This window comes from Vigna radiata, chromosome 8 (genome assembly GCF_000741045.1).
Source record: "Vigna radiata var. radiata cultivar VC1973A chromosome 8, Vradiata_ver6, whole genome shotgun sequence".
NCBI lineage: Eukaryota > Viridiplantae > Streptophyta > Magnoliopsida > Fabales > Fabaceae > Vigna > Vigna radiata.
In genome coordinates, this window is record NC_028358.1 from 44368013 (window position 1) to 44388491 (window position 20479).

General features: G+C 33.6%; 1 protein-coding gene across 1 annotated transcript; it reads left to right on the forward strand.

The window, feature by feature from the left end:
• The first annotated feature begins 1505 nt into the window (after positions 1-1505).
• On the forward strand, positions 1506-20433 carry LOC106771967 (transportin-1). Its single transcript, XM_014658049.2, has 29 exons — positions 1506-1953; positions 2656-2943; positions 5127-5216; positions 5315-5392; positions 5480-5560; positions 5921-5971; positions 6304-6389; positions 6853-6919; positions 7004-7060; positions 7152-7181; positions 7266-7325; positions 7477-7590; positions 7800-7913; positions 9521-9619; positions 10172-10297; positions 10405-10479; positions 10644-10715; positions 10883-10993; positions 11589-11672; positions 12498-12605; positions 13406-13507; positions 13765-13827; positions 13907-13981; positions 15588-15659; positions 15733-15857; positions 19339-19390; positions 19463-19531; positions 19620-19679; positions 19797-20433. The coding sequence occupies exons 1-29, from the start codon at positions 1762-1764 to the stop codon at positions 19878-19880; spliced, it is 2685 nt and encodes an 894-aa protein (XP_014513535.1). The 5' UTR covers positions 1506-1761; the 3' UTR covers positions 19881-20433.
• Positions 20434-20479: the final 46 nt, after the last annotated feature.

Consider the following 20479-nt stretch of genomic DNA (forward strand, 5'->3'; position numbering starts at 1 on the left):
TCTTTCTAAGTATTTCGTGAACGCAATCAGGTAGCTGGATCAGTCAATGGCATTATTTAAATAATATGATAATAATAGTTATACCAAAGGAAATAGTATTTCTTTTACTCGTCATTTTATTACTAATCTGATCTTTTAAAACGGGGGTTTGAAATTTTAGAGTGCTTTCTTAGACTTATTAATTGTTAAACTTGTTTCATTTGAAATCTTAGATGATTCTCTCGCCTTTGTATTAAATAGTTTGCACATTCCATGTTGGCTGGATTCCGATATCTAGGGGCAGAAAAAAACCACAAATCTCTTATTCTTTTATGATGCTAAAACATTGGTGGCAGAGGCTTAGAGCACCATGTGGATGTGATCAAGGATATGTTTCATTCCTTCTATATTTGTAAATATTATAAATAATATTACAAGTAATTATTTAAAATTTTAAAAATAGTTACTAAAATAATAAAATAATAAATAATTATTTTATATTGAGTAATTATTTAAATTAAAAAAGTAGTTACTAAAATAATAAAACTGAAAATTAGTTTTTTTTAGCATCAACTATTAGATGAAACACAAACAAAATCATCAAACGATCCATAACAGAAGATTAGACGGTAGACGAAACAAAACAAAAATAAAGTAAACATCGATGGCACCATGCAACGACGAACAAACGACTCGATAGAGAAATGATTAAATGATATGAAAAATAATTTTATCACATTTCATCTTTCTATTATTTCATTATTGAATTATGGTGTAATTTTATTTTCTCACTTTTTAAAGTTTTTGTTTTTCATGCCATTTATTTTTGGTGATTTGGTCTCTCTTGTCGTATTTTCTATATTTATTTATCCGGTGATGAAAAGAAAAAAACTTTTTAAGAGTATATGTTTCTCAAGATAAACAATTTCAAATTATTTAAAGAAACGATTTTTGAATTTCTATTTTTAAATAATTTTATTAAGATATGTTTAAAATTTTGTTAATTTTCTTAAAACAGTTTAAACAAAGATAGCCGTGGGAAAGTTAATTTGATTTTATATTTCCACAAACATAAAGAAGGTTTAAATTATTGGTAACAAATTATGATCATCCATAACTCAATATTTAAGGACACAAAACGTCATTAAGGTGAATTATATTTGAATTTATTGTTTCCCTGAAGACAGCAAGCCCAACCTGAAGTATGGGTTAAAAGCATAGCATTTCGTACCCACACCAACGTGCATTAACATTAATGATAATATTTATACATATTCACCAAACATTGCGTAGAATAATAATAGGTTGGTCCCAGATATTTTCTGTGTTACCATGAGTGGTGGATTAAAGTGAAAAAACTATGATGAGAAGTTGAAGATGATTTTTGAATTATTATTTTTGGAACTTGTTTTATTTTGATATTAATTTTTAATTTTTTAATTTTTTAATTTCAATTTCAATTTGGTGGTATGGCCCAACGAAGTGAAGGCCTAACCTAAAGGAAACGGAACGCAAGCGAGAGAACAGTGTTCTGTGTTGGATAATTGAGGTTGTGAACAGTGTGAGAAGTGAGAGAGGGTTGTTGTTTCTTTGCTGGCAGAACAAAAAGTTATTTGTATTGTTTTGCGGGTGTGCTCGAGAGCGAACCTTGAAGCTGTTGCGTTTCATTTAAAAGCGGTGTGTCGTTCTCTCTCTCACTTTCTCTTTGTTGCGCCCACAAATATTCCAAAAACCCCTCTCTCTGTGATTGAACTCAATTCGCGGGGGCGGATTCCGGTGGCGATGGCAGCGGCGGCGGCGACTCCATCGTGGCAGCCTCAGGAGCAAGGGTTCAAGGAGATCTGCGGCCTCCTCGAGCAGCAGATTTCGCATTCTTCTTCCGCCGATAAGGCTCAGATTTGGCAACACCTTCAGCGCTACTCGCACCTACCTGACTTCAACAATTACCTCGCCTTCATCTTCTCCCGTGCCGAGGTATTCCTTCGCCAATTTCCGCTTCACTTTTCTACTGCGATTGTCTCTGCTCCGTCGAAACGCTATTTTTCATGTGTGCTTTGCTTGCATCTATCTGCAAGAGTGAGGATCGCCTTGCGTGGTTCTGGTTTGATTATGTCTGCGTTATGCGGAGCTCTTGTCGTACTGTATTTGTGCTTGATTTGATTGTTCTGAGTGAAATCTGCTGGACTTGATAAAAGGTGATGCTCCAGCGAGTTTTATTCTCTGTTTAGTATTATTATTTTTTGTCTGTTGCTTTAACTTTGTTAATATGCACTGATCGGTTAATGACATGACATTAGAAAACTCTTTTTATTTTGTTTTTTAGTCTCCTTTAACTAGTATTAAGTTATATTGTAGCATGTTTGGTGTTTGTCAAGTGTTCTGGAAAATCGTATCAAATTTCCAATTTAACAGTGAAACGACTTTGTGTAGTTTGACTTTTCCTTGTTTGTTACGTGCGTTATGCGTTTTCAATGCGAAACAAAGTACTATCAGTGTGTCTGGAATCACATCTAAAAAGATTAGCAGGTCAGATGTTTTGTAACTGTTTAAGTGGTTCTTGGAAATATTTGATAAGACTTTATTTATTTATTTATAAACCACATATGGCGTGGCAGTTGTGGTTCGAGTGATGTTGCATTGATAATAATGGTGCCGTGGTGATTTTCAATTGACCAGGGAAAATCAGTGGAAGTTCGTCAGGCTGCAGGGTTATACCTGAAGAATAACCTCAGAAATGCTTATAAATCTATGCAACCTGCCTACCAACAGTATGTGAAATCAGAGTTGCTGCCTTGTCTCGGTGCAGCAGATAAGCACATAAGGTCTACAACAGGAACTATTATTAGTGTTGTTGTTGAAATAGGAGGAGTTGTTGGATGGCCTGAATTGTTGCAAGCCCTCGTAAATTGCTTGGACAGCAACGATCTAAATCACATGGAAGGTGCAATGGATGCATTATCCAAGGTCGGTTTTCCATTTTAGATTTAGTATGTTATTCTTAAATTATAATTCTGGCTAAAATAGAATCTTCAAAGAAAATGCAAGTACTTTCATTATATGAACTGGTGCTACTGAGATCCCTGTAGAGAAAGGAGACAAGTTTATTATTATTTTATAAAGAAGGATTTTTATTATAATGTGAGAATAAAAACAGAGGTAGGGAGGATTCTAGGAATCTTCCTTGGAGAAAGGCCAACAAAATTATTTAAATCAAAGCAATTTACATGTAAGCATGGACCCTCGCACGATACCAATTGCTGTGATGGGATTTTTCTCAAACAGTAATTGAATGGTTGGGTCATTATCTGTTGGATTGAAAAAAGTCCAGCTACCCACATCTATTGATTTGTAGTAGAGTGCTTCCCACCATTTTCCAACAACTTGATCATCTATATGTTTTCTTCATGAGAAAATGAACACACATCAATAAAAGAAGATAAATAAGACAGCAAGTGCCATGCTTTTATTGCACTTGTGGGTACATGAATGTGTTTCGACCCGCCGAGTGTACTTCTCTAGAAATTCTGCGGGATATTTTTCTTTGGAAAGGGGGAGGGGCAGTGGAGAAGATTAAAGCATTAAGTGGAGTTCAATCAACACGAATGGGAGATCTTGAAGGGGCTAGAATAAGTGTTTTTTAAATTTGGAATTGTTTTATCAGGAATGATTATGTATTATACATTATCTTTTATATATGTAAAAGTATAACATCTAATGTTTAATATCCTTTGCTATTCTACTATTTAAATTTTTAGAAAGTTTTTCTATTCAACCCATTGTAGTGTTTGACTTTTTGCTACTTAAATAAGTGGTTAACCGGTAAAGAGCATGTAAGGGAGGGTGGGCTGGGTCAATAGGTTGTAGAATGTGGTACAGAGTGTCCATATAGATGGGGATTTGAGTTTATATAGATAACGGTTTTAGCACTGGTGGACTTATTGCATTGCAATGTTAATGACATCAAATTTTTTTTTTTCTATTTTCCTTTTAGAGCTTTGCAATTTTTTGTCCTTTGAACTATGTTAAATTCAGTGTATTTCTCCTCTCTATTTTCTCTATTTACACCTGGTTATAGCAGTAACTGGAAAGAATTTGGAAGTAACTACTCAAATTATAGAAATAGTGTATTTAGTATGCTCCCATGATTTTTTTTTATGCAATTGATATATGTCTCTTGTACTGTGTCCTGTTTTATTAATAATCCCTGTTTATATTATTGCGGTGACTTGTGTGATTGAAACAATGGTAAAAAAAATTTGATGTAAAAATGTGATAAAGGATAATGATCATTCGGATGAGACTTAATCTGATTTGGGAATCCCGTGTTTCTGCACCAAATCCATTTTCCTTCAGGTTTGATGGAAGCTTTGATATTGGTTGTAGCATCTAGCATGTATCTTTCATGGATCCATGAAAACATCATAATCAGGGTTACCAAAATAGGAAGTCTTAATTGTTCTTTTTGGTTGTCTTAGCTTTGTTAAAATCTGTTTGATATACATTGTTTCTTTTGTCACAACGTTATCCTCATACTTTTTGAACTGGTGCAGTGAAATACCTAATCACACTTATGCTTGTATGTCATGAAATGTGATGACGTGCACCTCTTTATGATTTTGCTTAGTTGAAAATAGTTTGGCACAATCAATTTCAATCTGATAGAGGCAGGGGACTTAAGTTGCACCAGTTTTGGGAATTACTAGGTAAACTTGTTGCGATTAAAAAACTAAGGGTATGAAAATTGAACTTTACTAAAATTAATGAAATCAATCTGTAATTGAGCCAAAAAAATAAAAATAAAATAAAAGAGAAGTGTCATATATGTATATTTTTCTCAATCTCCTTTTGCTAATCATCTCCCTTCCTTCTTCCCATGATGCCAACTCAAAAAAAAAAAATGAGATGAAGGATTTGTGGGTGGGTAAAGACGGGAACAATCTTGTTCTTTTATTAATTTTCAATGCAAATAAAGTTCTTGATTTTCTTTATCTGATTTGGTTGTATAATTTAAAATTATGGAATGACAATTTGTATGTACTGTTATTTTAAAAGGTTAGAGAAAGTGCAGTCTTGGCAACTGATTCTTAATATTTCATAGCATTTGTTTCTAGCTGTACCCTTTTAACATTTATTTTTTTTTACCGAAGATTTGTGAAGATATTCCTCAATATCTTGATTCTGATGTACCGGGTTTAGCAGAACGCCCTATTAACATATTTCTTCCTAGATTATTTCGGGTAAGATCAGTTTTTCCTTTGTATAATTGTTTTCTTTCACTTCTTACTATTGTATCCTCCAACTGTTTATTCTTTTTTTTTTTTTTTTTTTGTTTCAGTTTTTCCAATCTCCTCATGCTTCATTGAGAAAGCTATCACTTGGTTCTGTAAATCAATACATTATGTTAATGCCTTCTGTAAGTGTATAATGTCTCAGTTCTCTGGTTATTGAAGAACTGCTGAAGTTTAGAATAGATTGTAATAGTCTTATTTGATTTGTGAAGGCTCTATATGTATCCATGGATCAATATCTTCAAGGTCTGTTTATTCTCTCAAATGATCCTTCTGCTGAAGTGCGGAAGTTGGTGAGTTCTTAATTCTTTATATGGCTATAGATGTAACTTGAATAAAATTTAAATTTTTTTTTCCATTATTGCTTTATTAGTGAATTACTCCAAATCCAGCTACTGGTTTGAATTGCTAGTAATCGAAGGCTTCAGTCTTTTGACTCTGCCTTCTGCTCATTGTGTATTCTTTTGTTTTATACATCAATTATTTTGATGACCTCTAGTGAGTGAAGGCTAGATCCTGTTTGTGTTTTCTTGTAATTTCTGATAGATTTTGCAATGAATTTCATTAACTGTTTTTTTCTCAAATTTTGTTATAACTTTTCTTTATTAATGTTGGAATCAATTGAAATAATCCTAGTTGCTATTCATGACCAGGTTTGTGCGGCATTTGTTCAGCTAATTGAAGTCCGTCCATCTTTCTTGGAGGTGAGCATCTTGCTCTGGTTCATTTTAGTTTTTCAAGTTAACTGGATGTTCTTATATTTTCGAGATTTTTCACATTGCGGTGGTTTATCTGTTTTATTCTTTCTGTCACACTATATCTGGTTGTTTACTTGTTTGAATAAGTAGAATTCATTTAGAAATCGCAAAATCAGAATGCATAGCACTGTTTTATATACTTATCTCAAGTTTATTATATGCATTTGTAATTTTTCAAATAGTTGAACAAGCAAGCATCAAGTGTATTTACTCTCTTTAAAATTAATGTTATTTCTATCTGCTCTCTCTTATCTAATGCAATTATTAATTTACTGCAGCCACATTTAAGGAATGTGATTGAACACATGTTACAAGTCAACAAGGACACAGATGAAGAAGTAGCCCTCGAAGCCTGTGAATTTTGGTACTATNTGTATTTGGATGTTATTTTCTTGATGGTTCAACTAGTGGCTGGAGTTCATAATGTAGCTTCTAGATGTTATGAATCACAACTAAAATAATAAACTCATTTATGTGTATTTTGTTTTATTGTGTTACTTGCTTTTTTCTTACTGGGAAGGAGGGGTTTCAGGTGGTTGTAATGTATTCTAATTTTGAGATATGCAAGTTCAAGTCATACTGTTTCTAGCAATGTATGTTTTCTGTTGTTGAATATTAAGATGGCATATGCAGAATCAATCAATTTATTGTTTCTAAAATCAGCATGCTGATGTGAATAAGAGTTCGATGTATCTATTATGTAATGATGCTATGTTCTTTGTTAAGCTGATTTCAAATTTCAAATTTCACTAAAACTCTATCTTTCTTAAATCCTTGGAGTTTTTTCTATTTTTGCATCTTTTATTTTATAATGATTTCTGTTGCAGGTCTGCTTATTGTGATGCTCAACTGCCGCCTGAAAACTTAAGAGAATTCTTGCCTCGTCTTATTCCAGTAAATCAAATTATACACATCCTCTTTGTAATTGTATCCCTGTGTAATATTAGAATTTGAAGTTCATTTGTTGCATCCATGTAGGTATTGCTGTCAAACATGGCTTATGCAGATGATGATGAGTCACTTATTGAAGCTGAGGTTTTCTTTTGGATTGATTAGTGTTTAGAGGTGGATTGCATTGCAACTAATTCTTGTTTGTGACTTCATTTGTCTGAATTTTTTTTTCCAGGAAGATGGTTCTCAACCTGATCGGGATCAGGTCTGGTTGTTTATTCGTTAACTTACTGGGTTTTCTTTAGTTTGAGACCATCAAATTTCTTATTTTATATTTTTTTCACCATAGGATCTTAAACCTCGATTTCATGCATCAAGATTTCATGGATCAGATGAAGCAGAAGATGAGGTATGTTGTACTTGCTCTATTGTTTTGTTATTCTTAATATTTGATTCATGCTATTTCCCTTATTATATAGGGTTTATGTAGCTTTTGAAAGATGAGCTTTAAAAAATGCTTTGCAATTTGAAGTCACAATTTTTATTTTTCATATTTACAGGATGATGATGTTGTCAACACATGGAATTTACGGAAATGCAGTGCAGCTGCTCTTGATATTCTTTCAAATGTGTTTGGAGACGAGATTCTTCCAACACTTATGCCTATTGTTGAGGTGATTTACACTTGTGATAATTTTCTATGTCATAGTGGCTAAAAATGAGTAACAGTCAAACTAATGCTGTTAATTTAAGGCAGACCAAGCATAATGGTAATGGGTGAGACATAAGTGTATATATGTAAGAAACTATTTTATGATGCTAATTTCTCCACAAGCCTTATTTTTGTGTGTGGATATACTAAAGGTTATGAGAATTTGTGCAGGCTAAGTTGTCTGCTGGTGGGGATGATGCTTGGAAAGAACGCGAAGCTGCTGTCCTGGCCCTTGGTGCCATAGGTGAAGGTTGCATCAATGGTCTTTATCCTCATTTGTTGGAGGTATTTTCTATTTTTCTGGTTCTGATTACTCAATCCAAAAGCAACTGGTTTGATTGCGGGATAAATTGTTGAGCTTGTTTTAAAAATTTGATTAATGTATGCTTGAATGATTGTATAACTTAATGTATGCACAGATGTGTCTTTGAATATGTCATTAATATCGAAATTGTATATTAGAGTTATTCAGAGTATCTAATAATATCTAATTGTATTCTTAAATATTTATCACTTATGGCTACTTCCTCGATTTTATTAGTTTCCACATTTTCTAATATCTCATGGTTTGTTTCTGTATTATTGTCAGGATCAGCATTAGTAAAAGTAATGGTTATCGATCTATGATTTACATGCATTGCAGTTCATCTTATTGAAATACATCACATAAGACTAGTAAATGCTATTCAAAGTATCTTTCTTTCTTTTCCCTCCCTTGACACCTAAAGCCCCGTTGGTTTGTGCATGTTTGTGTCCTTCTTCTCTAGCTACACAATATCCTGTTACTTTTATTATTTACTAGTTTCCAAAAAATATGACAACTTCTAGAATCATTCAATCTTTCCTTTTTGCCCTTTTGTAGTGATCTATTCCTTATGTTCAATTATTCAATCAGTGTGAGATAATTATGATACTTTCTGGATGAGTTGTAATTTACAACTCATGTTCAATGTTGTTAAAATTGCCATCTAGATTGTAAGTTTGCATGGTCTTACTATCTTTTCTCCCTGTCCTGATCTGGATCACACCTGAAATAACAAATTGGTATGATTGTAATGGGATCATACAAGTTAGTCGACTTAAGTTTTCAGCGTTGTAACCAAATTAATTTCCGCATTTCTTCTTTTTATTGTCTGAGAAAATTTAATCATAGGATTAAATAAAAAAGTATCAAATATCTGTCTTGAAGCATTCTTCACCATNTCGTTTGTCCCTCTCTTGGATGTTATGGTTATGAAATGTTAGTTTTTAAGTTTGCTTTAATGTTCTTGTTCATAGTGGCTTTTCTTTTTTTTCTGTGTTAGTATATATTAGTATAGTTTACATTTGGTAAGATCATATAATCCTTGTTAGAATTCTACATTCCTACGTTTTCGAGATATTGCAACACCCATTTGGATCCTGAGTAGAATCTCATTCATGATAACATTATTGATATTGAAAAGAGAAAAATGTTTTCACTATGAAATGAATTCCAATTTCGAGTTTTTCAGTTATGGTTCTGAAACATTAGTTTTAGGTTAACTTCCCTGTTGTTATTTATAGTTTTCCCCCTTTTCTCCTATGTGTGTGTATTAATATAATATTCATTTTGATAAGATCCTATATCCTTGTTACAATCGTACTTTCCAACATTTTAAGATCTTGCAACACACCCATNGGTCCTATGTGGAATCTTAATCTTGATAACATTATTTATTATTGACACTAAAAGGAAAATGTTTCTCCAACAACATTTTTGTTGATCCGTCAATCACTGATTCTTATTTTACTGAGTCTTGTTAATCTGCTTTATTGATTTCTTACTCTTACAATTATCAGATTTTTTTTATTCTTTAATGTGGCCCTTACTTCTTACTAATTCAGAATTTTGCACTATTCTTTGTTTATAGATCGTGGCCTTTCTTATCCCGCTTCTTGATGATAAGTTTCCTCTAATACGAAGTATTTCATGCTGGACACTGTCCCGTTTTAGCAAATTTATTGTTCAGGTATAAAAGCCCTCTGTTCCTCTTATGCTATTGCACCGTTATGATTTTTTTGGCACTGATGCTTTTACAGTTCTATAAGTTTATGTACTTCTGAATATTTTGGTCATTTTTGGAGAAAGTTAATTCAATCCTAAATACCAATTGCTATCAAATTCCTAATTATTACATTCACTAAATGTATCTCAATATCTTATTACTATTTGGTATATATTCCTAATCTATATTAATGTTACCTTCTCTATTCCTGATATTATTATAACTAATTATTTTAATTTGCTCCATCACTTTAATATTTGTGTATTCAATATTCAAGTTTGAACTTATAGATGTTATACTATAAGGAGTTTGTAGCTATACCAAATCTTGCATCAGTCTCAAAGGATATTGATCTATTGAAATATTGTTATGTTTCCAGACAATTGGAAAATGACAAAACAACGAGTGGATATTATATATAAGATCTATATGAACTGATGTTTAAGTTTATCCATGCAAGGATATTGAGCAATTTACTGTGTAATTCTGTTTGAGTTTAAATTTTGTGTGCTTTAGGGTATTGGACATCCTAAAGGCTATGAACAATTTGATAATGTTCTTATGGGGCTTCTACGAAGAATTTTGGATGACAATAAGCGGGTACAAGAGGCTGCTTGTTCAGCTTTTGCAACTCTGGAAGAGGTTCTGACTACAATTTCTGTTCATTTACCCTTAATGAATTGATCAAATTACTTCATATATTTAAAATTTATATAAGTCTCTAATTTGGTTTACCAAACTTATAATAGGAAGCTGCTGAAGAGTTGGCACCGCGCTTGGAAATTATATTGAAGCACCTTATGACTGCATTTGGGAAATATCAAGTGATTTCTTTACCTTAATAATAGTTAATACTTTATATTTGTGTTTTGTTTCTTGTGCAAAGAATCATGTTTCGATGAACACTAGCTCTGTACTGTGTTACATTTCCCATCATTACGTGTATGGTTTGACATTGTTAACTGTAGTCTATTGTTCTGAATTTCAGCGGCGAAACCTAAGAATAGTATACGATGCAATTGGAACTCTAGCTGAAGCTGTTGGGGGAGAGCTGAATCAGGTATGCTAATTTTTAGCAGTAGTCCATTCCATGGATGGACAATCAAAATTTTAAACTAATTTTTCCTTTTTTCTCAAGTTACTCTTCATGGTTTACTACCGATATTCTATAGCCCTTTTGCTTCAAGAGACATTTCTTTACCTAGTATTTTTCTCCTTGCTTTGCAGCCTGGTTATCTTGAGATTCTAATGCCACCATTAATTGAGAAGTGGCAGCAACTTTCGAATTCAGACAAAGACCTTTTTCCACTCCTGGAATGCTTTACCTCTATAGCACATGTACGGATATTGTTTTTCCACTTTCTTATATATTAGGAAGTGTTTCTCGGTTTTGTTGTTCATAACATTTATTATGAATATGCATGTTTGAACTTTGAATGAGTTTGCTGGGTAGACTTGTAAACCGTAGGTTGTTCTTTAACAACAATATCCTACTTATTTGTCAACAAATATTTCACAGTAATTAATTGAAGATTATGAAGCTGTTGAACTGGCAATGTGCAGTATATCCTCTTGACAGTATTGGCACAATGCAGAAGGCACTTGTCTATGCATGTCGAAAATTCAATTTCATTTGAAATAGCTAAAGCTCATCTTGTTTTTGAACTTCCTAAAAGCTTGCTTGTAAATTTGGTATAGCTTAGGGGATTTTATTTATGTTGCTAAGAAGTTTAGTTCAAATTTAATTCCAAAGGAAGTTTCAATTCATGTATTATTATAAACTTACAGGCTTATGCTGGAAGTTGGAAATCAGGTTATCATTCTGATTCTCATGTTAATAAATGCATGGGATTTCGGGAAACTATTGATATAATTTGAAATTTTTGTTTGGCGTGTTTTTTCTTGCTCTTGATGCAGTGCTCAATTGGTGCAGGCTTTGGGTACTGGTTTCACTCAATTTGCGGAACCTGTATTTAGGAGATGCATAAATATAATCCAGACACAACAATTTGCTAAGGTTCTAGTTACTTTTGCTCAAAGATCTTTTAACATCTAGTTTGCACTATATCCTGTTTAAAAATTAAAGTTTTGGTTGTTTCCTAGGTGTTGTCTGACATTTCATTTGTCACGTTGTTAGTGCTACAAGTTTTTTCCTTCTTAATCTCACATTCAAATGATAATCTGCTATGTGTTTTCTCATTAGTATTGGTACACACACACACAGACACATATGTAATGTTGACATTTTAAGGTTAGGGTATTTAGACAGATCATATATTATAGAATTGATATTGAGTTGATATGAGTTGTTCTAGTACAATATATGTAGCAAACCTACAGAGTCGTGCCTGATACCAATAATCATAACTAAATAAGGTAACAAAATCATAAGATATCTGGAACATGTGAACTGACAAAATAGGGAAACTACTATGAAGAAATATTATTTAAGATAATCTAAATTGTTTTTGGATATGATATTTTGATGTTAGATGATATTCTAGTGATGTGAACTAATCAAATTGTAACACTACTTTGCTGTTATCTATTATGTATATTTTTCTTTTATTGAGAACTTATGTGCTACTAGTCATGCTATATATGTTGACAGGTATCCAATATACACATAAAGCTGAAAAAGTGTCAAATGTTATTATTATGTTCTATACCTGTGTTTGTTATCAAATTAATGTCTGTATATGCTGTTTGATCTAAAAAATGCATTTCATTACCACCTTTATTTGTGACCTGTCCATCAAACTACTCTATTACTACTTACCAATAAGGTCTGACTTTGAAATTTATTTTATCTTCCAACAAGTTAAATGTCATTTTATTTCAGGCTGATTCTACTACAACTGGGGTTCAGTATGACAAGGAATTCATTGTATGCTCTCTTGATTTGCTTTCTGGACTAGCAGAGGGTCTTGGCAGTGGAATAGAGAGTTTGGTACTCATCTAAAACTTGTATTTTCTAGATATGAATGATGCTTATCTTTTAGCTAATTATTTGTCATCTTCTTGGATGTTATTTTCTTGAAATAGTTTGCATTAATTTACATAATTGGAGCTTTTTTTTAGCTCAGAATATGGTACAATTATTTCCTTAATATTCTTCTTCATATCATGTGGCGTAGTTATTGAACTATTTCTGTAAATTTTAATTCCGAAACAGTTCTTTGGTTTGCTGTTAGTCCACCTTTTTTAGCTGTTTTTGTGTAAAATATGTCGTTTTGTATTAAGGAACATACTTGCCTTTTTTTAAATATTGATTTTGCTTTGAATGATTGGGCTGTTGCAACATTAGAACCATCTATTTATTTATTATTTATATTTGTGCAACATTTTGATCAGTTTTCTCTAATTAAAGAGTTAATGTTTTTTGGGGACAGATTGGCCTGATTATGTTTGCCTTGTTAAACATATTCGTGAATTTGTGGTGGTGCTTTCTAATGAAAACTGGAGGCATGAACACTAGATTGTTTCTTAAATTCCTAGCATTGATATTATCTTTTCTCTACAAAACCTACTTCTTTAGAAGAAATCAATGATAAACTAAAGTCATATTTTCATAGTAATTGCAACTTATGCTATTCCTAAAAGGCATATTTTCCCTTTCATTTTTACCTTGCCCCCGAAAGACCTGCAATTCCTCTTGGTATGTAAAACTTGAAATGGACAGCAATTCTGTCTTCTAAAGTTTCCTTTGTATGAGTTTTTGAGATTATCTTGATGTACACCATTTGGCAGGTTGCACAATGTTCTCTGAGAGATCTACTTCTGCATTGTTGTGTGGATGATGCTTCTGATGTTCGACAAAGTGCCTTTGCCTTACTCGGAGACCTGGCACGAGTAAGTTGAATGTGTGCCTTCATGCATTGCACTGAAGCCCACATAGCCAAAAGCATTTCCTTGTCCTGTTGTATTTTGGAAGTAAATTAACTTTTTGAAGTTCAGTTTTCTTTATTCGGGGTTGGTTAAGGAGGGGATTGGGTGGAAGTAAGTCTGGGTCTCTACCCACACATTTATTTTTATATTGTGGGGTGGCAGGGATTGTTCTTTGGACTGTATCATAGTTGATGGGATTCTGACAATGGTAATTTGGCTAGGTGTGCCCCGTTCATTTGCATCCTCGTTTGTCTGAGTTTCTTGAGGCTGCAGCCAAACAGCTGGTATGTATGTGCCTGATACAAATTTGTTTGTAGGTTGCATTTATTTGGCCATTTTATTCTAATAGTGTCTGGTGTGCAGGAGATTTCTAAGGTAAAGGAGGCCATTTCAGTAGCAAATAATGCATGCTGGGCAATTGGAGAATTAGCAGTTAAGGTATGCCATTTTAATGCCTCTCTCTTTCTGATAAAATGATAGAAAAATTTGCAAAATAGATTCTAATTGGCATATTGACATTTGGTTTGAATGATATAGTTCTAAATTGTAATGAGTAGAATAAATTCTGGTTTACAAGCTGTTTAGACTGTAATGAATACTGTGATTGTTAAACGTTGGCCATATGCTGAAAATGATGTATATTGACACGGTAGAGAAGTCACAGAACAAGCAGCTGGTCTTCAACACTGTAACTCTAGTTTGTCCCATTCTGCGCAGTTCCAAGTGTCCAACCTTGGGAAGATTTTTGACACTTACAAAACGAAAAAAAGAAACTGTAAAGTGTTGAGAACCAGGTTATGCACAACCGGACTGGCTTTTGTGTGACCTGGCATGCCCAGATCCAACTACAGACCAGATTCATAATTCTCGTGATCTAGACTCAGCTCTAGCGATTCTGAGTGCAGTTTGATATCAAAATTAACGCTGTACTTTCTCTAGATGGCTTTAGGAGTCATGTTGAATTGCTATACAAATTATATAATTGTTTCAATTATAATAACTATTCAAGCAACTGGAATGTTGAGTACATCTCTTACAAACTTATAGGTTTTTATCATGAATGTCCATTTCTTGAGCATAAATTTCCTCTAACATGTTCTTTATGATTGTATTCATCTGGTAGCTTGAATTGCTACTTCTGTCCTTGTTTTTTGAATATTGCTATCCGTATGCATGTTTAAGTATCTGACTATATTGGTTTGTTGTGACATAAGAATTAGGTTGTTTATGACCTATTTCATCCCACTCACACAATAGAGTCTAATGTTAACTTTGACGGGTTTGGATTTTAAAAATGAGACCCCATGTGATTTGAGGACAGACTAAAGTTAAACTTCAAGTCCTCTACCTAGTTCAGTTTCCTATATTTTTTAGGTGCGTGCTTTCTTAACAGTCATGTATTAATATGATTTCTTAACTCACTGGATAATATTATTTTTACATAAACATATTATTTTTAAAAGTACTATACGATGCACCTTAACTTTTGTTTTATGCTTCTGCTAAACCAAACTTTTTTCATTATTTGGTTTTTGGATTGGACTGGGTTCAGGTTAAATAAATGAATCCATCAAAATTGCAGGTCAGTTGTGGCGGATAAAACCATCTCACAAACAAACATTCTAAGTTGCGATGAGACTTATGTTGTAGGTTCTTGACAGATAATTTTACCTATATGCTTCTAGTATTTTACAGATTTGTATATTGGTCATTCATGTTTCTGTTTGACGACATGAACATTAAATATTTAAATTTTAGAAAGCATTTTTTAAATCTTAATCTCTCCAACTCCAGAATAAAAATTGGAGCACTGTGTAAAATTACAACTCCTCTGATTGACTATTGGAGTAGATTCTGCTGACATGGTCTTGTTGTTTTGCTAAATATTATTCAACATTACATCTACTCTGACGTGTTTGTGTTTCAAGGTTGTTCTTCCCTCATTGGTTTGATTTTCATGTTTCTGATATTGTTAGGAGCGTGAATAACTTATGCCATGTCACATTTTATTTATTTTGTCTAAAATCAGTCTTTTGAATTTCAGGTTCGTCAAGAAATTTCTCCTGTTGTCTTGACTGTAATTTCATCCCTGGTTCCCATTCTTCAGCACGCAGAGGTCACTATCATTTTTCATTCTTCAATTACAATTTTGACCATCTTTAGTTGCTGATTGTGTTTGCTGTTTATAGGGACTCAACAAGTCACTAATAGAGAATAGTGCAATAACACTGGGGAGGCTTGCATGGGTCTGTCCAGAGCTTGTATCACCACATATGGAGCATTTCATGCAATCCTGGTGCACTGCTTTGTCAATGTATGCTATAGTACTGACCTTCACACGAGCACATAAATATCTCCGGTTCTCTTCAGTTGCTGCATTAAAAAATGTTTTCAAAATCATATGTGCTTTTGCCATTTTTTATGCATGATAAATTGTGTATAAATTCCTATTCATTATAGAAGTTTGTGGCTGATTTATTGTTTTCCCTTTTCATTTCATCTTAGATGTTTAGGTGGGGCTTGAGGGATTCAAAACATAGTGTATTCAACTAAGTTGAGAAATTGTTTATAGTGCTGTTCCCCTGGGAGTGTGATCTGTTCAGTTTCAGAGGGTGGTGACTGCGATTGTCGATGAATATTTTTCTTATAAAAAGATATATGGAGAAGATCTGATGAGTGACCTAAAAGGCAGTTCAGATGCATAATGATTACTTTAATGACAAATTAAAATAGTAAATAAATTGGAGCAATCTCCCTATTATGTGCAATTCACTTTTCCCTTAGAAATTGTAATAACTTTTTTTTTTTTTTGTAAAACCTCTTCTGCTTACTATGTTTCTATTCCGACACAGCAAAAATAAATAGAAACACATACATTCAGTGTTTTCTTTAAGAAGAAATAAAAGTTTGGTTTGTTTTGGGTTAATTATCATGCTGAATTAACTTCCGTTACGTAGGGATTGTAAAGTTTTACACAGTCCTTGCCTCAAACTTAGTTTTTAGGGGTTTAGGTAAGCTTACTGAAAGTCAAGATCATAAGAGAGCTCGCTTCATCATAAATATGATATTGTGGTAATTATTTTACCTTCAAATACTTATATTGAGTATGCCATTTAATGTGTTAACAGTTGACAATTCCTTGGGAGAGCTTTAGGAGCTGTATAGAATTGTATATGTTCAGAAATGTAGTATGCCATTTAATGTGTTAACAGTTGACATCTTATCGTGTTCAAGACATTTTCTAGCTTTAAGAGCTGTATAAAATTGTATATGTTCTGAATGTAGTATATGTCTAGTGCAGACCGCACGGTATGAATTTATATTATTTTACAGAATCAATTAAATAAAAACACCTAATAAATTAGGAACCAATCATTCTAATTTCCTAGATTATGTAACAGTTAATTTGCTACAAATTTGTAACTATTGATTACATTCTAACACTCTTCCTCAAACTGGAGCATATATGTCATATGGACCAAACTTGTTACAAATATGTGTTGATTGTTTGAGTTGACAAAATTAATTGTGATTTTTCTGGACAACACCTTTTCTCTAACAAAGTGACAATCAATTTTAATGTGTTTGGTTTTTTAATAGAAAACCAGATTTCATGCAATGTGAAATGCAACATGATTGTCACAAATAAGCTTTGTTTCATAGATGTCCCCTATTTTTAGCTGTAGTAGTAGTTGCCTAAGCCATGAAGCTCATAAGAGGCTGCAGTCATAGCACGATATTTTGCTTCTGTACTAGATCGAACAATCATATTTTGTTTCTTGCTTTTCTCCATGAAATAAGGTTTCCTTTGATAAGAACATAGTACCCAAAATTGGATCTTTTATCTGATGGTGATCCTACCCAATCTGGATTAGAGTAACAAGTGATCTTAGTGCTGTCTTTGTCTTCATACAATAATCCTTGTACTGGAACATTTATATTTCGACGAATAGGTGTCACAACATCCCGATGGCTATCACATGGAGCATTTAGAAATTGACTTACCACACTAACCGTGAAAGTGATGTCGGATCTGATGATGGTGAGATAGATGAGTCTGCATACTAGGCAACAAAGTCTTTCCAGGTCTTTCAATGGCTGCCCTTGACCCCAGAAGGCTGATATTGGGATCCATAGGAGTATCATTAGGAAGACAATCAAGCATAGCAGTTTAAGAATGTTTTGGACATACTCAGGTTGATTAATGACAATTCTAGAAACAGATTGAACAACTTCAATGCCTAAGAAATATTTTAAAGGGTCCAAATCTTTAGCATGAAATTGTTGTGAAAGATGCTTTTTGAGTTGTCAAACTCCACTCTCATCATTACTTGTGATGATAATGTCATCAACATAAACAACAAGATAAATGCACTTGTCAAAAGAAGAATGAATGGACAAGACAGAATGATCAGCCTCACACCTGGTCATGCCAAACTGAATCAAGACAGAACTGAAACAACTAAACCAAGCCCAAGGAGATTGCTTCAAACCGTTGAAGCTTACAAACAAGATGAGAATTGTCGGAAGCAAGAAAACCAGAGGGTTGATCCATATAAACTTCTTGCAGTTCACCATGTAAGAATGCATTTTTAATATCTAGCTGATAAAGGCCAATGATGAATAGCATCTATAGCCAAAAAGAGACGAACAAAAGTTATTTTGGCCATGAGGTCCTGCTGTCACTATATAAACCCAACAACAGCCAACAATTTGCTTGCCAGGAGGTAAAGAACCAAGTTCCCATGTGCCATTGGAATGTAAGGTTGCCATCTCTACCATTGCCTGACTCCAGCTGGGATCAACCATGGCTTCACATGTAGTCTTAGAAATAGACACAAAATCCAAAGAAGAAACGAAGGAGAAATAGGATGGAGACAAACAATCATAAATAATGGTAAAAGCATAGAGGGTTAGGATTACAAGAGAAACAAATACCTTTTTGTATCGCAATAGGAAATTCAGGTGTAGGAGGCATGTGCAGAGAGGCAGCTGGAGCATGAAATGATGTTTGAGGATTAATAGAGTGAGTCAAAATTGGAGTTTTAACCTGTCTGTGGTATTGAAACAAAGGACGTTGAGGAAAAGCATAACCAAGTTGGAATATAGAAAAAACCATAGATGGACAGCAGCAGCCTAGGAGCTATAGTTGCTCGTCTCGGTTAGTTGCGGGTCTGGGTGCATGCGCAGCAAATCAGAACGGCAAATGAAGCACAGTGGTCACTGGAGGAAGACAGTTTTGATCACAGTGGTCGCCAGAGGAAAACGACGATCAGTGACTGAGAAAAGGGGCATGCAGTAGATGCGGGTACTGTCACTAAAAAAAAGAAAGATAAAGAAAATCCAAGATCGAAACCCTAAACTATTGATATCATAGAATTGTATATGTTCTAAAAATGTATTGTGTGTCTAATGCAGACCACACAATATGTATTTATTCTATTTTAGAGAGTCAATTATAATAAAAACACCTAATAATTAGCAATCAATCATCCTAATTTTCCTAGATTATGTAATGGTTAATTTCTTACAAATCTGGAATAGCTGATTACATTCTAACAAGCTGAATGTCCAATATTATAATGAAGATCTTAGATAATACCTGTCTGAGAACATATATAGTCAATGTAGTGCATGCAATCATGTATTTATCTAAATATTTGAAATCCATGGATAAAGGAGAGTAATCATTATCTCAACATTCACACTTTACAAATTGAACATGATTTTAGATGACCACAGTTTCATTCTAGGTTACCTTGTATACTGATTTCTCTTTGATGATATTTTTGCAGGATACGAGATGATGTTGAGAAAGAGGATGCTTTTAGAGGCCTATGTGCTATGGTAATCTCCTATTTGCACTAAAATTTTAGATGTAGAATTGTAAAGTAATTGGTATCTTACACTTGCTTTCAGGTCAAAGCTAATCCTTCTGGAGCTCTAAGCTCGCTTGTTTACATGTGCAAAGCGATTGCAAGTTGGCATGTATGTTTAGCCGTCAGTATGGTCTTCTTAAAAGTTAAAAATTGCTCTAAAGATTTTATAATATAACTGCTTTTGTTAACGTTTGTAGGAAATAAGGAGTGAAGATTTACACAATGAAGTCTGCCAGGTCTTGCATGGGTATAAACAGGTTAGTGTTTCTTTACTTTAAGGCACACATCTACCTTTTGGGTAATGTTATGTCCAAATTATGGCCGCAATACTCTGCTCGCGATAATCAAACTACAATCTTATGTTTATGCTGTAGATGCTTCGCAATGGAGCATGGGATCAGTGTATGTCTGCTTTGGAGCCTCCAGTAAAAGAAAAACTTTCAAAATATCAAGTATAATTTGTGTGAGCTTTTGTATCTTCTGCGTTGACCTTGTTGGTCGTTGTGTTGAAAAGCAATATTGGAGTCCGGATTCATATGAAGCAGGAGCTTAGTCTCGGTCCAAGTTTCCAGACAGGGTAGCAATACTTGTACAATTCGTTTGAGCTTGATGATTACAAGCAGTTCCACAAGCCTCGAGATCTCATTTGATGGAGTTTCCCATGAGAAATGTACAGGGGAATGACTTTCAACCTTTAGAAATGCTTGATTCTTTGTTGTCTTTATAGTTAAAGCCTTAATTAAAGGCTAGGAGTTTTATTCAACCCTTGTGCTCGTCGCCACAGTTTTCCAATTTCTATAGTTCAAGTTGATAGGTTGTGTCTTGGTTACACAGTTTTGTACCACCAGAGAGGGAGGGGAGGGGTATATGATCTGGCTCGTAGTTTCCAGAGTATTTAGTTTGTTAAATTGTTTGTAAGATGTAACTTGAAAACCGATTTCGACGGTTTTGCCTTAGGCAGCACATCATTTAAATTTTGATTGGGACAATAATTATTTAAACTTGTGCATGCATCGTTGTCTTTCTTTTTATGCTTTCATCCCAAGGGAAAAATGTG

What these genes read in the sequence shown, in the direction of transcription:
- LOC106771967 (XM_014658049.2), top strand. Translation starts at nt 1,762, where the DNA reads ATGGCAGCGGCGGCGGCGACTCCATCGTGGCAGCCTCAGGAGCAAGGG. An exon ending in TGGTGCACTGCTTTGTCAAT is followed by an intron (nt 15,858 to 19,338) that starts GTATGCTATAGT and finishes ATATTTTTGCAG; the next exon opens with GATACGAGATGATGTTGAGA. An exon ending in TTAGAGGCCTATGTGCTATG is followed by an intron (nt 19,391 to 19,462) that starts GTAATCTCCTAT and finishes ACTTGCTTTCAG; the next exon opens with GTCAAAGCTAATCCTTCTGG.